General features: G+C 42.3%; 1 protein-coding gene across 1 annotated transcript in view; it reads left to right on the top strand.

The window, feature by feature from the left end:
- The window catches only part of LOC135499395 (rab3 GTPase-activating protein catalytic subunit-like), a 34331-nt gene extending 17955 nt beyond the window's left edge, over window positions 1–16376 (top strand). The window contains exons 8-23 of the mRNA XM_064790140.1: window positions 4314–4392; window positions 4548–4616; window positions 5007–5080; window positions 5274–5360; window positions 8742–8902; window positions 9271–9348; window positions 9811–9983; window positions 10392–10624; window positions 11342–11640; window positions 11899–12089; window positions 12474–12555; window positions 12925–13030; window positions 13322–13540; window positions 13990–14090; window positions 14613–14822; window positions 15713–16376. Coding sequence (XP_064646210.1) covers window positions 4314–4392; window positions 4548–4616; window positions 5007–5080; window positions 5274–5360; window positions 8742–8902; window positions 9271–9348; window positions 9811–9983; window positions 10392–10624; window positions 11342–11640; window positions 11899–12089; window positions 12474–12555; window positions 12925–13030; window positions 13322–13540; window positions 13990–14090; window positions 14613–14822; window positions 15713–15937 — 2387 coding nt within the window. The 3' untranslated portion in view covers window positions 15938–16376. The remainder of the gene's footprint in view (window positions 1–4313; window positions 4393–4547; window positions 4617–5006; window positions 5081–5273; window positions 5361–8741; window positions 8903–9270; window positions 9349–9810; window positions 9984–10391; window positions 10625–11341; window positions 11641–11898; window positions 12090–12473; window positions 12556–12924; window positions 13031–13321; window positions 13541–13989; window positions 14091–14612; window positions 14823–15712) is intronic.
- The last annotated feature ends 1109 nt before the right edge of the window (window positions 16377–17485 follow it).

Below are 17485 nucleotides of genomic sequence, written 5' to 3'. Positions count from 1 at the left end.
GTCCATAGTAGAAGTAGTACTCTCACACTCACTATAATCAGCCAGAGGTTCTATTATGACACTGGGTTTGTTTGATACAGTTGGGAGCGGTGCCAAACGACAAGACGGCACTCGCTGCGGTAATCGTTTTTCCGTTGTCTTCTCATTTGGAACCCAGTCATCCTCTCTTCGAATACTTGGTCGTTTGTAATTCTTAGTCGACACCCGCTGAACCTTCCCTTTGACCAGCTGCTGTGCTGGAACAGGCAGCATTCTTATTGGTGACATATCTTTGTGCCATTTCACTGGACCACACACTGGAATTCTGATTAGTCGATCTGGTGACATTTTCTCATGAGATGAGTTTGCAAACATATCCTTGCCAGTTGTTGCAATACCATCATCCTTAGTGGTCATTGAAGTTCTGTTTGACATGTGATTATTAATATCTTTACCCTGCGGTAGATCTTGCACGTTTCTCAGTCTGATGTCATAGAGACTATTCACACTATCGCGGCTCCCATAATGATCTCGTAGATTTTCACGCGGGATCGATTTCCTCTTCTTCTTTGGCGGTGAAGTCTTTCTGAAGTCTATTTTTCGGAACATTTGGCTGTTGGGCAGTATCGCTTCTTAAATCATTTGATGACTGAAATTGAGATAAGCGCATGATATCAAGCCTAAAATCCATTCAACAACTGCATTGTCGATAGACAGACCTTATTCTCACAAAGTATGGCCTTTTGATCATGTTCTTTGTTTGTTGAATGAAAGGTATTGAGATAGAAAGATTAACAATACAGCAACATACCAAAAAAATAAACAGGCTTCCGGAAAATAGCTTTTTGTTCTCACTGTCGTCACTGACCGAGGTGTGGACCACAGCAAAAGAGGAATCAAAGAATTCATGACATTTAGAATATTTGCTTTTATTTTTGGCTTTTACTTATCCTATTCTGCTTTGAAGCACTTTACGCAAGCCTACTATTTTAGCCCTCTACAGAGGCACTCTGTCAGACGAAAGAGTTGACATTTGAACACCACTTGAGCTAAACTTCTTATGACAAAGAGGCGTAGTGGAAACATAAAATGAACGCCTATCACCTCTGAGGTCTTGGGTTCAATTTCCTGTGCTCTCATATGATAGAGAGGGTGACTCTCTTTGGCGGTGTCTCTGGTTTCCTCCTACGTTACCAAAACAATTGCCCAATACTGATTATGGAGCTGATATTGTCCTAGTTGATGCCCAACTCTCAACTCAATGTTTTTTACTCGGATATGAATTGGGTTTGAAACGTTTCTAAGCTCTACTTACCTATGGTGAACCATTTGATATTCCGATTGTGAATGTTTGTATTTTTGCACTTTTTCCTTGTTTGTCTATTCATTTCTCAGTCATGATCTCCAATCATAAGTGCAACCACAAGCCACGTTCTGCAAATCATTTGTCGATGACAGTAAATTATCAAAAACTCCCTTTTATCTTCACTGATCTCATGGGCTATGATTTTATAACGATATCCAACATCAGTCAGAACAGTTCACATGTAATTTTTAAACTTTCTGTCTTGAAGTCACAACAGTTCACATGTCATTTTAAAACTTTCCGTCTTGAAGTGTATTTCCAATTGAGCTACTGGTACTGGTACTTCCTATGCCATAGGTCATCATTGTGTACTCCTCGCCGCAGAACTCCGATGCACTTTAAAGCTGTGCTTTAAAGGAAATATAAGTTCATTTTACAAGGTGTAGTGTCTGAACAGATATCACTCTAGCCCTCCTGTCAGGTGCAATGTTAGAATCTCATTGGCAAATCTGAACCTGTGTTGTTATCAAACTGTTTCAAGAGTAAATGAAAGCTTTTCCGCCCCTGCCTGCGCTGAAGTGTTCATTGGTTCTGTATTGATCCTCGAGATGTCAACCCGTCTGCGGTATTCTTGTTAACTAAATAAACAATTATCCACTCTTCAAGTTTGACTTCCATAGCCAAGTAGGCAGTGTTTGAACAAGTCACCTTCCTCTCTCCTGTCCAATAATCTCCTCACATTGCACAGGAAAGTAAATATAAATTTTAGAATGGTATTGACTACAGCCTTGTTTAGTTTTGTCGGTACTTTGGTTCACTCCTTTTGCAGTATTCCCAAATGAAGTGAAACTTAATTTCAAGTTTTTACAATTTCAATGGGCCAACATGTAATGGTGTAAAGAACTTTGGTAAACACAGCATATCAGATATTATTTTTCTTGGCCACTTCACCTCCGATACAATTCAGAGCAACATGCGATCAACTGGTGCATAGTTGAAGCGCCGGTTCCCGTCGAAACAACTTTTGTCCAACGGCACTCATAATCGAAATCTCCCAACACATTTGAAAAGTCTGAAATGTTTTCCGACTTGCTGCTATGTGGCTGATATTGGCTCTCTCGGTACTTCAACATGTCAACTTTTGAAGCTTGGACAATGGAAGCAATTGATTTTTTACTTACATTTGAGCATTGTTAATTGGTGTTGGTTGCTACCACGCTGTGAAACTTAATCTAATGAAAATGCCTGGGTGGTGTTCTGTTGTCTGGTTGTGATGAAGAGATTCCTTGGAACGACTGTCAATTACTTAGAAGTCGTATACTGTGTTTTTGAAAAAATAATGACGATAGTTTTTGAGAAGAGGCAGTTTTTCTGATTACTGCCATCCGTAATATTTAAGCGCGTGTTATTGAGATTTTTTTTGGATTGATGAAATTCACTGAGGGTGGCTGGCTGATCCGGTCTCTTTTCTTCCTGAAACTGCCGTGTCTTGGGAAATTTTTCGTGCCTCAGGCGCTATTCAGACAAACGATTGGAATTGCAGAAACACTCCAAATCACAATTGACGTCCTTAAATTCATGTATGGTGCACACAATGCGTAAGATGCGCTATCCAGCGCGTACGTTGAACGCTGCATGTGCGCAAGTTTGATGATACGGCGCGACATCATCTGCAATGCTTTGACGTGCATTTACGCCCCTGTGTTGCACCTGCGTCATCATGAGTAACGTTGTGAGAATTTTCATTAATTTTGTGTGTGCAGCGTGCCACTTATGCATAATTTGCAAGCTACTCGCCGCCAAGAGGAAATAACGTAGGAGGGACGTTCTCTGAATAGAAGTAGCAAGGTCGTCCTGAGCAAATTACTAATTAACTTCCTCAAAAGTAATCGATATTAACTCAAATTGTGGTTGCTTCATGTTGAATTTGTGCGAAACATACTTGCTTTGGCATGTTTGGTGGATTTGCGCTAACTCCCTCACATAAGCCTGTGTGATTTTCCGTTTTTTCATTGGGTTTTTAGCAGCGCGTATAGTGCCTGAGAAATGCACCCCCCATGTGTACACTTTGAATCTGTTGAAGTAATTCTTTCACATTTTAAAAGTCCTTGATACGCTTTATTATAAAGCGTGTCAAGGACTTTTTAACAAACTTTATTACAAAGCTTGTCAAGGACTTTTAAAATGTGATAGGATTACTTTTATGTTTATTTCTACATGGCTGTTTAAAAGTCCTTGACGCGCTTTATGTTTATGAGGCTACCGTACCACTAATGGGCCTTGCTGTTCTTGAAAGTTATTGAAGTTATTTGCCGACACATTTAGGAACGCTCTCAACATGCTCAAGATTTGTCTCTTATATTTTAAAAGTAATTGTAGTCAATAAAATCAAACTCACAGGGCTACTGCTAAATGGATCTTGTCACTCTTGAAGGTAGATAAGTTAATGGTGGATACACGAACACCAAGGAGCGACGTAGACATGCTCTACAGGGTGGCTCAGATTTATCTTCCCTCACACAAAGGATACACAATAGATTCCTATTGTATGAGGGAAAACAATTCTGGGCCACCCTGTAGATTCAGAACTGATGTTGTATTGAATTTTACATGATGTATTGAGTTTGCACCCTTATCGTGTTCATCGTATCCTTGATTGAATTGGACCGAGTTTTCAGAATTTGAGATTCGTTCCCCTCCCTTGTACAATTTTTAAAGTGTCATAAATTTTGTAGGAGATATTGATATGGTGTATCCAATTACTGATAACGATGGCGCCAAACTTGTCCCTTCTGCACTGCTTGGAAAGTGCAGTGGTGTAGTGGTTTGAGAGTGGGACTTCTGACCAAAATGTTGAGGATTCAAATCCGTTTGTTTTTGTTCTTTTTAGTCTTTTCCAATTGCATTCATTGTTAAATGTATACGGTTGTCATGTGTAGTTGCTATTGAACATCCCTCGGTGCACTCCGAATGCCATGACAATAAAAAATAAAATAAAAATTCAGATGTCACATTTTTCTACTTGCAGATTTTGATATGTCCTGGGGCCAGGTTGGGTTCTCTGACTTTGGCGAGATGCCTTTTGGTGCAACTGAGGATCCAGTCAGGTTAGTTCTTTGAGCTAAGATTCAAGGCGGGTAGTTCGAACAGTTTGTTTTGCTATCGCGACATCACTTCTGGCCTAACACTGTTGGACACACAACCAAAGTAGTGTTTTGAAGCAAATTTGAAGCAAAGTAAATCCTGGCTTTTCTCTCTTCAGTGAACTACATCTGGCAACAACGTGGCCAACACTCTCCGAAGACATGATCGTCGACAATGACGTCTACACGTAAGCAGTGACAATAGGAAAATGGCGCTATTCTTGAAACCATGGAAGGCTGATATCACCACCGTTGTCGGCTTCGAGCTAGTGTCTATCGTTGCGTTGGCTCAGGTTGGCTGGAGCCTTTTGAACTTCAAAGCTGAAATGCCAAGCAGTATTGTTGCCCCTATTGATATTCTTGTTGGAAGCTAGTTTATAAATGTTGAGAGCTTAGTTTCATTGTCATGTTTGAGGTGAAATGCAACAAGTGGCCAATGTCATTCTGGGCTTTATCCTTCAACTTATCCTCAACTAGGCCCATTGCTGAACTAAAAATCCCTAATGAGGGTGTAGCCCTATTACCTGCAAGTCTTTGTTAATGTTCCACAATGTTAATGTTACCTCTCTCCTCTTCAGCGACCTTGACCCCCTTCAGGCTCCATACTGGTCAGTGAGAGTGAGGATGACTGATGACCCACAATGTCTGCTCAGTAAGTATCACCAGTTACTTTTATATTGGTTTCTTATTTGGGTTTTTGTGATGATCCAAAGAATTAAAAACATGCAAATTTAGAATCATCCAGAGGATGTCCACTGAAGACTGTCGGTTTTGAAGACACAAGATATGACAAAAATGGAAATGAAATTCTTAGTCATGTTAATCCTCCTTCTTTGTCTTTTCAGCCGAGTTTTTGACGGATTTTACCAAAGTGTGTCGTCGCAGTGAATCAACAGAACAGCTGCTTGGGAGGAGTATAGACGACGATGAAGGTAAGATTTAGGAAATCAGACCTGAGGCCAAGGATTCATGGCATGCAACCCAGCTCATCCATGCTATCAGGGAATTACATTTTCCAACACAACAGTGTGGCATAGAAATCCTCGATCTTCCGATTGTGTGTTTGCATCTCTCAAATATTTTGTCACCATGTTCCCTTACTGTAAGCGGCTAAATCTTTGTGCTTTTTTTTGTTGCTTATATGAGGAATCATCTCTGAGTTGCAAACATAAAAATAAAAAAATTTTAATTCAAGAAAGAGAAAAAAGTTTTATCTCCAAACAAAAATCATAAAAAAAAATCTTGGGCAAGTTGCAAAAAGAAAAGGTGCAAAAATGAAAGGTGCAAAGATAAAAGGTGCAAAAATGAAAGGTGCAAAAATGAAAGGTGCCAAGATGAAAGCTGCAAAAAGAAAAGGTGCAAATATAAAAGGTGCAAAAAATGAAAGGTGCAAAAAAGAAAGGGTGCGAAAAGAAAAGGTGCAAAGATAAAAGGTGCAAAAAGAAAAGGTGCAAAAATGAAAGATGCAATATTTGCAGTTAACAGAATCAAGAAAATATTGTCGGAATCGTAATCCTATAAATGTTTGTCGTTGTTTTTGTTATCACTGCACTTGCTGCTGCATCAATTCGAAGTGAGTTTGGATACCAGATATATTGGTCACTGAGGTATGAGAAGGACCTAAACGATTGGTGTATTTTAGCTGTCCACGCTGTCCATACAAGTCACAATGTAAAGCATCGGTTGTAAGATGGCAGCAATGTGACTTGATGTGTGCTGTGTTAAAGGTAAAAGAGTGCACGGTACGACCTGCCAGTGAAGGTCATGAAAAAATCTTACGGTAGCTATCAATCACTCCCGCAGCATCAAACCACACCCATGATTAATAGTGAAAATTTGTAAACTTGTATCTCATTTGGGGATTTGAGAAGGGTTGCGGCCGTCACGCCAATCATAGCGCTTGTCACAAAGCTCAGGCGGCATGTAGTTCATGAAATAGACGCGAGGGGCACGATATGACATGCTGGATCCACTCACCAATAAGATCCCGAGCCCGACAAGACCCAATTCTACTACCGCCTCGATGGTAGAGTCTAAGCAAGTAGGCCTTTCACAGCCATAAAAGGGGTGAGATATCTTGTCTCCGTTTCTTCCGAGTGGTCTTTACTTGTAACACGAAAAGTTCCGCTGTAGAGTCATGACTATTCATGACGATTACATTGTTAACTCTTAAATAGATATCCCAAACCTTTTATGGCTGCGAAAGGCCTACTATTGTGTTCAGCTGTTTAGATTCCACCCAGTGGTATAAATCGGGTATTGTCGGGCTTAGGATCTTACTGGTGAGTGGATCCAGTACTGTATATGGGGCGACGAGCGCGAACACGCTGGCAAATCAACTCTTCACGGTTGCCACATTGATCTCTTCGAAAGATCTTTTTGCGGGTGCTATGAATCACGCTGGTAAGATTAATTTGCGGGCGTTTACAAGCGCTTGCGTGGTCACGCCCGCCTCCTGGCCTTCACTGCCCTGCAGGTCAGAGGTGCTGTAGGGTGTCCTTTTATGTTCCGCTCTGTGGGTCAAGGGTACCAAATGCATTTAAGAATGTTATGCTAATGATATTTTTCTGCCCCTTTAGGCAGGAGGACCCTATCACTTGGAGCTAACCGCATACACCCTGCGGAAAAATTCATTAGGAAAAGTAAAGAAGAGATCTTTTTTGTATCATACGAGTTGTATATCTGCCTGGTGCTTTATGAGATTGGTGTTGGTGGTACCTGATTGGGGCGGCAAATTCTATTAACATGTATAAATGACATTGAACAATGTTGAATAGTCTTTTGGCTTTGTGCAGACTTGTGATGTCTTTGAACTACTTTGTCCTTAAAAAAATTGGGTGAAAGTCAAAGGCCCATCAGGTGCTGCCATCTTTAGTGAATTGTTTTCGAAGGTGCCGCTGAAATTGACTGGGAACTGGGGTGTTTGAGTTGTTGTAGGAATGTAGATTAAGTTGATAGTGTAAACTGGGTTATGTTTGCGACTGTTCTTTTTTTGCAAACTTTTGGTCTGGCTGATATAATCCAGGTTACAGTAGATGTTAGACGTAACTCTCTTGAAGGGCGGTTGCCCCAAAAAACAGAATTCCAAAGTGGGGCTTCCTCCTTCATTTTGTGTTGTCTTTTCTCACTGCAGTTTCTAGTTGACTATAGTCCATTCGTAAATGTTTTGTCTACTGTTTGGGGCTCGGAAGCGTAAACTGCTGGTCGAATTACATTGAAGTTTGCTGATCTGTGATTCGTACCCAAAAAGGATTTTTAGGGTTCTGGATTGTCAGTGCCGAAATAAAGCAATTTCTTCAGCGGGGCCCAATTGCCATTCTCGGGGTCACCTGGATAGCCCATATTTGTTTCTGGGTATTTCTCCATACTTGCCACATGAATAGATGATAACTGGAAATAATTACCTGAAAATTTCACCCAGATTTGTTAAGAAATAAACCGTACAGAGCGGAAAATGTCGTAATCCGTTGCACTGCCTCATTGTACAAATACGTGCCAAAAAAGTTATTGTTGCCTTTGGTACTGAAATTAGAAAATCCTATTTGGTCACAAACCCCAGATCAATAAAAACGAGACTTGAAATCTGCCCTGCAGTACGTACTTCAGAGCCTGAAAAACTGCAGACAAAACATTTATCTATAAATGGACTTAAGTGTGGTGATATTACGAGTTGAATGACCCTAAGGTTGCTCATCTTTCTGTATGTCCTCAATGAATGTTGGGCTGGCCTTATCAGCAGGGTGTCTACTCTGGGTTGGAGTGCTTGGCATCTAGTTTTCCCCACCTTTGTAACGGATGTGTCTTGCTAAAGTCTCTACGAATCAAGGCAGTAAAGTTCGATGATTTACATGTAGAATAAATTTACTGATACCAGCAGTGTATATGTACCGGTGAACACCATTCATGGTGAGCAGGGATTTTGTTCCATATTCAGCCATGGTGGCGCCAGCATTGACGGACTTGCCCCAGATGACGGATCATTCGCAACGTGACATAGTTCCACCATGCTTTGGAATTCCCACTCTACTGTTGGTGACATAGCAATGGAATGTCATTGCATCACTGCACCGAACTGACAGACGTGGGACGCTTATTAAATGGAAGTTGTTGATTAGTGGTTTAGCCAATAGTAACTCAATCGTCCTGTTATAAATTGTTGTGTCGTATGTTTCTTGCACGCCTGGTCTTACAAAAACTCTGGTAGAAAGCAAACGGTCTTGATACACTCTCGTGACTGAGGCTTGCTTGTCAAAGTCTCTGTCCATTGGTATTTTTTGAAAAGAATGTAGCATCTCTAACTCATAATTTTGCAGATGCAGCAGATATCAGCCAGGCCCTCCAGCGGCTGACGGAACCCGTACCCGGATACCAGATTCCATCGCTTTCCACAGTTGTTTCAAAGGCGACCACCAAGTTTGCAATCAAGCCAGAAGAGGCGCCAATTCCAGCAGATATCCTCAATGAGCTCCTCCTGGTCAGTAAATTTCTGTGTCCGAGTTTGTTGCTTGCCACTTCGGTAAGGGTTTGAGGTGATTGACCTTGGGAGGTGCTACCTCACCAAGTTACATGTTTCACACGTGGAGAGCGTTTTCCTCTCCTTTGTCAGAGGCCCCCAGTCGTCTCAGTTTTGCATCTCAAAAAAGAATGTTACAATCACAGTCAAGTGACTTGTCATGGGTCACAAGTGATGTTTCTGTCAGGTTTGAACTCGTGATGTTTTGAATTTTTTGTCTGACAGACATTCTGTTTTGATGTCTTTTTCGGGTTCATTCGATAGACCTTGTCACTTTTGTTCCTATTCCTCAAGAAAATGATCGACTAATTCTGTTTGCATTCTTTCAGTTCCTGTTCCCAGATGCGAGGGAAGAGGAAGGGAAGGATGAGGCAGCTAATGAGAAGGAGGTGTCTGAGGAGGTCAAGGTAAGAGTTCCTGGGTCAAGGTCATGATGACCGGCCAAAGGTACCAAATGCGGAACAGTTTCTCTTAGTCTTGATATTACTAGGAGCTTGTTTCAAAAGTTGGAGGTGCAGGTGGAAGACTTACTGGTGGAACATCTTTGAAATCATTGGTGATTTTTGAAAATAGACCACTATTCAAATTGGGGGCGCCCCGCCTTTTCTTTAAAGGTGCCACTTCTCAGATTCCTGACTCTGTGCACTTGATCTGGGTTGGTTGTTTTCTCAATGACTGATGGTTCAACTCATCCAAGCTTCCACACTTTCTTGGTAGTCTTGCGTTTTTCTCCCTTTTGAGCAATGTACACGCATACCACGTCTGGCAAAGACATTCTCTGGCACCACAGCTCATGAATTACCACATGCACCAATAAATTCTACCTCGGAGTGTGGTCCGTATGTAATAATACTCTTTCGTTTCCCCAGGAATTGCAGAGGAAGCTGAAAGCTGCTCCGTTCGATAGTTTGACGCATAGACTTGCTATCTGTTTCTGTAACGTGAATCACACCATGGGCGGTCTCCGCGCCATCGCACATCTCTGGCAGGAGTTTGTACTGGAAATGAGATATCGCTGGGAGAATAAGTACACGTTGCCAGGGTGAGTTATTCACAGCTCTCTACATTAACCTTTTAAGCTCACATGGGTGAGCTCATGTTGTCACATCTTGTCTGTCATCGCCAGGTGGCGGAGTTGTTCATTATTGAATCTAAAAAACTTGGTGTGTTCGATGTTTTATGACAACATGACTTGACATTATCCCAGATATCATCACATTTTAACCTACATTTGTGGCTCCAGGCGACCTTTTTGAAAACCTTATTTCGTCATCATTCTTGAATGCTGACCTTGCGACCCTCCCCCCAAAAACCTTACCGAACCAAATCCTGGCAAACCCTGGCTGATCTTTGGAATCATAAAATTTTAACTGCCGTACCTCTTATGAGATTTCATATACTAATATGTTCCTGTTCAAGTTTGTTATATCTAGTTTTCCCATAATTCCAGGATTAGTTCTGGCGTACCCAACCTTGGTTCCAGCCTCCTTCATCAGAAGTTGCAGATGTTGAATTGCTGTATTGAAAAGAAACGTAACCGTGAACTGCATCCTGTTTCAATAAATGTGCAGGAAGCTGGCATCGGTGAGGAGGAGGAGGAGGAGGAGGATGAAGAGGTTGCCATGGAAACTGAGCAGCAGACGGTCGTAGGAAAGGGTAAATCTAAAGAAGAGGAAAGCCGAGGTGAGAAATGATATTCGGAAAAAGTAACAAGGGGACCGCATGAGTTTGTACGGGATGGGTTTGTGACTCATTGTCCACTCCTGACCTGGACTGACTTGCAACCTTTAGCATGTCAACTTACCTTGATTCCATTGTTCTTTGATTTGAATGGCGCATCGAAACAATGGTCCATGTGCCAGATGGATGTGCCATATTGCAAGAAAACTATTCTCATCCAAGTTGAAACACCAGTTGAATCTTTCTTCAGCCGATGATGATAAACCAGCATCACTTGTCCAACATCCCACTGCATGTGTCCCAGGTCGACAGTGAATTGAACTGGATGACTGAATTTGACATGAGTACTGCCCTGATGTCTGACGTTGTGGAATTAACCCCCCTCCCCCCACATCCAACTCCGTGTTTGACACTACATCGTTCCTGATGGCCAATGCGTCCTGGAAATCATCTATTGGTACAAACTCTCATGTGGTTGAAGGGAAAGGAAATAGGCAGGGCTCGGTAGTTCAAAAGCACAAAAGTCACGTTATCCTAACGGTTATGTTAAATATCCTTAAGGACGTTATCTCTTTCAGTTAAACCCATTAAAATGTTCACGTTCCGACTTAATGACTCCGTTAAAGCTAACGTTGTTTTGAACAACTCAGCCCTGGATAATGGGGATGATCGGGGATGAGCTTTGGGTCCAATTATTTATGACAATATTTCCATTTCCAGAGAAAGGGACTATTCGAGAATCTAGCGCTCCAGGTACCCGCTCTCCACTTAGTATGTGTAGCTCCCTCAGTGACGACGACGAGTTTTACGAATGCGAAGAAGAGTCGTCTGATCCCTCATTGGACGGTTCGATGAAGGACACAGAGTCTACCGACCAAACAGAAGACAGCACTGCAAAGAAACCCAAAATTGATCAATCATCAGAGTCGAATGACCCTGTTCCCGGGACGAGTAAAGATTTGAGCGATGATAAGAATGAAAGTGAGGCCAAGATGGAAGTGGAGGAAGAGAAGTCGCAGGTTAGTTGTGTTTGTTGTTTTTACTACATTCTTTCCCCAGCCTCATCCAGAAACTAAGGAGCACACACACTGTGCTACACTTGGCCATCTTAGGCCAATCTGATCGAAAGAGAATTTCATTGTCGGGAAAGCTCAAACCAAAATTTAGGATATGTACTTGCTTTGCCTCTGACTGTCTCAATTATCATGGTAGAACATTTCTGTGAAATTCTTCAAACTTGTTTTCGTCACATTATCTGTCATCTTTCCCTTTTACAGGTTGAAGAGAGTTCGCAGTCGTCATCTGGCTCGTTCCAAGACCCAACCATATATAAACCCGTCGGTCGTCTGCGGCAGTACGAGGACGTGACACTGCTGAACCTTGATGAGCCGCTGTATATTCCAATTACCCAGGATCCTTCACCGTTGACGGAAGACATGTTGGAGGAACAGGCTGACATCTTGGCAAAGTGAGTTTCGGGGAATGGGGCGGGTAGGGGGTTCCCATTCTAAAGCGAAGGACTAATGCTTATATAATACACTAATCCGATAAAACGAAAGCAAAATTTTTTCTCAAAGCTGCTCAGCTGATCTTTGGTATAAGTTATTTTTGGTTTAAAACATGAAAATACTACAAACAAAAATGGGGGGAGATCAAGATGGGAGGAGATTTTGACAGTTTCCTCCCCAAAACTGGGTAGGTTTTTTAGGGAGGGGTCTTTTGTATTCTGAGTTGGTGCCGTAGGTGACAGTGGTGACAACAAATAAAAAGGTAGCTAAGATTTTGCATCAATTCTTATGTGCTGAACCAAGTCATGATTTACTGACGAGATCTATCTTGCTTCAACTTGTAGGTTGGGAACGACAAAGGAAGGTGCCCACCTGCGAGCAAGGATGCAGAGTGCTAGTTTGCTATCTGATATGGAAGCATTTAAGGTAGGTCCCTCTCATTCAAATCTTTGCTTTGTATACCGGTAGCACACGTACATATGGGTGGAGATGCAGTTCCGACACTGTGAGTGGTCATGGTATGGTCGATAAAAGGAGAGAGAGAAGTTGGTGCATTTCGTATTTATAAAATGTCTTCCTTGACGTCCGGATTGCAGACGCACAAGGCAGCATTTTAAGTTCAACCATGAAAGTCTGAGCTATTTCAATCTTTTGGAGTTCTTTGGTCGAGGCATTCTCTGTGGCAGTTTGGGATCGAACTGCTGGTGATGATGCTGCTTTATATTTTACATCCTCCAGTCGGCCATCCTATGCTTGAAGCAATTTCTATTTTGCCATTCTCTTTTCTCTCACTAGGCGGCTAACCCGGGCTGTGTGCTTGAAGACTTTGTGCGTTGGTATTCTCCCAGAGACTACGTCATTGAGGAGGTCATGACAGAAGAGGGAAAAGTCGTCAAGAAAGGTAATGTTGGATTTTGTTATAAACTTGATAATCAGACTCCTAATCAGGGAACTGGGTTGGGTCCTAAAATAAAATTCCATAGGGGCCAAGCTTTGAAGACGTGAGGCCCCCCCCCAGTAGTTTTTGCACAGTGGGCCGGAAGACATGGACACTTATTTCTGAACACGTCGAGAGATTGTTTAACCATTTTTTCATATCTGTATAACTTTTGTACAAATTTATTTATCAAATGTACCGAGATGTTACGATAGTGCAGTAAATAACATAAATGTATTGATGTAATATTTCCAGGTCAGCTAAGTTCCCGCATGCAGATTCCAGGTAACATGTGGGTGGACGTCTGGCAGACCGCCAAGCCCATCCCGGTCAGACGACAGAAGCGGTTATTTGACGATACGAAGGAAGCTGAGAAGGTGCTGCATTTCCTTGCGGCGCTCAAACCAGCTGAGGTCGCCTTACATCTCATGCCGATGCTGGTGGCGGAGGCAGTGCATAAACTCATGCAGCATGGTGAGCTTCTTCATGTATTTGTCTCTTCTCCATATTGTTATTAATCCCTGAACACACAAAAATAACTTAAATTCAACACCCATTTGTTAAAATCACTTCAAAACAAAACATTCTCTCCAAATTAGTTATTAGTCGAACAGTGGTGACAGCACTTGTAATGCCTTTCATTGACTAGGGGCGGGCCTCACCACAACCCACTGTTATTGGCCTCCATAGACGTGCTCGATGGGCATAAGGAGCTGCCTAGACAATGCTACACTTGTGATCAACCTTGGAGGAGGAGTTGGTCAAGCTGCCAGAATTGGATCTCCTTACCCTTGGATTATGAGCCGGACACCTAACCAGTACACTCACTGCAACTCTTGGGTCCTGCTGTTGGGTGCATGATCTACTTTTGCCCGGGAACTTAATCACCACTTTCACTACCATGTCATACTTGCACATTTCAGATGATGATTCTATTTCTTCCTTGAAGAAGCTTCTTGAGCAGTTGGTCTCGCGGGCATCGCGTACAACCAGACAAATGGTGCAGCAGGTCAAGAAATACGAGGTGAGCTCAAAGTTCAACACATTTAGCTCTATTTACTCCCCAAACGGAGCTTGTGGCATGACACAGGCAAGTTTGAGAAAGAGGGCAAGAACCACCTTTGCGTTACAGGCATAGGTCAATTCGAATAAAGTTCATGCAAAGTGTCGTTCAAACTAGGCACATCTGTGATATCTTAATATAGCTTGATAACACTGGATTAAGTGGAAATTAACAGTCACACGCATTCGTGTTCTAGTTCTACTGAACCTTTGGTCACATGGTCTTGTCTGGTTATCAGTGTCGTCTAAAACAATTCCATTCGTTTGTTGAAAAAATGGATGCAGCTGCAATTTGTTTTCCAATTTTTTGGACCCAAACATTAGGAAGTTCAAGTTTGTATTGTTCTGGACAATCTCCACGCTTGGCACAGGCAAGGAGCATGGTTCTTATCAAACTTGTCTGTTTGATTCAAATTTATGAAATACCATGTTTAATCTTGACTATAAAATAATGTTTTGCTGGTTGGTTTCTGCATATTTTCAGGATCTTATTAAACTGATTGGCCTTGCCGAAACAGTCATTGCTCGGGCTCAATCTCTACGTGCCAAGTTCACCCACCAGGAGATAGAGGGCGGTGCCTCTGCAGATCAGTTCGTCTCTAGTCTGTTGGATCAGCCAGAGGTTGACGTTTTGGGGGCTGCCAAGGGGCCCGCTGGCAAGATAATACACAAGCTATTTGCTATGGCTCAGAAGGTGAGCTTTGTTATCAGTTATATTTTGAGGGCAGTCGAGTAACCATTAACATTGTCGGCTTAAAGATGAGGAATCTGATTTGGTTGGTTCGTGATGACTCATCCAGGTAGCTTTCTTGTGCATAGCACGGTAATGCACTGAAGGCTGCTCTATGAGTTCAGGATAGGTCAAAATTAAAGTGTTGTCTCTACAAAACGTGATCTACAAAACTAATCTAATATCCATCCCGGAGAATCAAAATCCTGAACGCCGGGCATCAAGTGCCAAGTCCAGATTCCGAGTCGTCTGGTATTCCTGAATTCGGAGTCCCTCAATTGAGCGTCTAGGAAAACGGCACTCCCTTCCTTCAAAGATGCAATGAGGTTCTAATTCAACTTGTCCATTCGGATCTGGGGATCTTGGGGAACACGATAGTTGAATTCGTCGTGTAGGCTGCAATAAATGAAAAGCTTTTGATGTTCATGCTTGCTTTACGATCCTTTACTTCGTCGCGCCGCCCAAGCAGAGATGTGGTGCTTAAAATCAGCCCATAGCAGGCCCAGTATCTCTAGATCCAAATGTACGCGTCCGTTAAAAACTACCACACTAAAGTATGACATGGGAGAGCCATTATTGCAAGGAAACTATTGAAGGACTCGGAATTCAGGAATACCGGACGACTCGGAATCTGGACTTGGCACTCAATGCCCAGAGTTCAGGATTTTGATTCTCCGGGGTGAATGGTGGGTGGTACCTGTACCTAATCATGGGGAGAAAGAGGTAAGATTCGCTGCCGCATGAAGACGGTTGTGAATAATCTTGGGTGATACAGAGCTGAAGTGGTACGTAATCATTATGAAATGTGTAGAATTTGTCAAACTCTGATAACAATACTTTGCAACTTTTTTCAGTCGTCTCACATGATAGTGGATAACGATCATGACGGGAAGACTCAGCGTCCTCCAAGTACTGTGCCAGACTTCCCAGAGCCGGCTGGCAAGGAGTACATTCTGCGCACGGTACTTCCGCGCCCGACGCCATATTCGCGACCTTCGCCCCAGAGAATGTTCTGCGTACTCGTCAAGGACGAGTGTCGATTTGCGGGCGCTTTCTCGTCCGATACGACCTTCATGTGATAAGTGAATTTTCAACATTGTGATAAAGTGTGTGCAATAGGTCTCTCGATGAAATGGGACCAGTGATGTCGTGGTCCTGGTGCTTATCACGTGAGTTTGTTGAGTTAAATCTGACCACTTCTACTGCCAAGAACGGATGACATAGTAATTCTGGTGAGTCAGTACGTGATATTGAGTTCGTGGAATTGAATTGGACCATTTCTTATACCATGAAGAGACGACATTTTGAGCTTGAGTTTGTGGAGCTATATCTGACCATTTCTTCTACCAGGAACGGATTGTTGGTCTGGTGAGTGTGTATGTGATATTGAGTTCGTGGATCAGAATTGGACCATTTCTGATACCACGACCAGATGACGTTTTGGTTCCATTGCTCAGCATGTGAGCTCGTGGATTTGAATCTCATTATTCTCCTACCATGAACGGATCCTCTACGCACGAGAGTGAATGGGATTCCAGTTCACTGTGAATTTTTGCAGTGTTGATATTTTCACAATTTTGCTTGCTTTAAAAAGGTAGGAGAAAAATTCTCAATGCTGCATACTATAAAGTCGGAATCTACTTGACCTTTTTGCTGTCGGCAGTCTTACTGTGTCTGCACAATTTATGATTTTTGGCTCACCGGTACGGTTAGTCTATACAACACCGCAGTGTCTGTCGTCCGTCGTCGTCGTCCGTCGTATCCTAATTCAAAAACAGTGGCAGTCAAAACTTTGTATGCATGACCCCCTAGGTCGGATGACATTTGACACTGAATTTCTCTCCGGTCTGATTATTGACTTGGCCAACTGTGGCACGTTTCTTAACTGCTAGGGCTATGAGCTTGGATTTTTTCATGCATGACCCCGTAGGTCAGATGAAAGTCAATTTTGGTCTGATCTGATTCTTGACTTGGCCACTAGGGGGCCAAAGCTGAAAACACAAAAAGTGTGATATCTCACTTATTAGTGATTTGTTTTTGATGAATTTTTTATGGTAGGTACTCCCAGCCAGGATACATCACATACATGACCTATTTTTCAAGGTCATAGAGTGGTGGAGACAGGGGTGGAAAAACTCAACAAGTCGGGAGTCGATTTCTTATCTTTGTTAACACCATAACATGGGGTTTTCTGAAATAGTACAAACATGTGTCACAATCAGAAACAGTACATCATAACCATACTTGTGGTATACAAATGTCCTCAAATTTGTCTTCCCTACAACATGGTCTTACACAGAGAACTAGAAGCTACATCTTACTGTCACACAGATCATTGAAAACAGTCCTAAATATTCTCACAAACTTAGTACATGACAGAATGATATTGGTACTGTAAAATCGCTGGGAGACGTTGCTCCTGTACACAGAGTGCATTCTCAATGCATAGATGTACGCATTGCACGAGGCGCGCACTCATTGAAACTTCTGGAGAAGCATTCAAGACTTTGGACAATCAAACCTCGATTTTGATGTACACCTTTAACTATTCTGAATGACAGTGGGCTAGGTGTTTATATACATATTTTGCTTTTACCTGAATCTTGAAACCTCCCGGTTCAAACCAT

Source organism: Lineus longissimus, chromosome 15, assembly GCF_910592395.1.
Source record: "Lineus longissimus chromosome 15, tnLinLong1.2, whole genome shotgun sequence".
Taxonomy (NCBI): Eukaryota; Metazoa; Nemertea; class Pilidiophora; order Heteronemertea; family Lineidae; genus Lineus; species Lineus longissimus.
The sequence above is the reverse complement of the archived record's forward strand: the minus strand, read 5'-3'. Positions and strand labels throughout refer to the sequence as shown.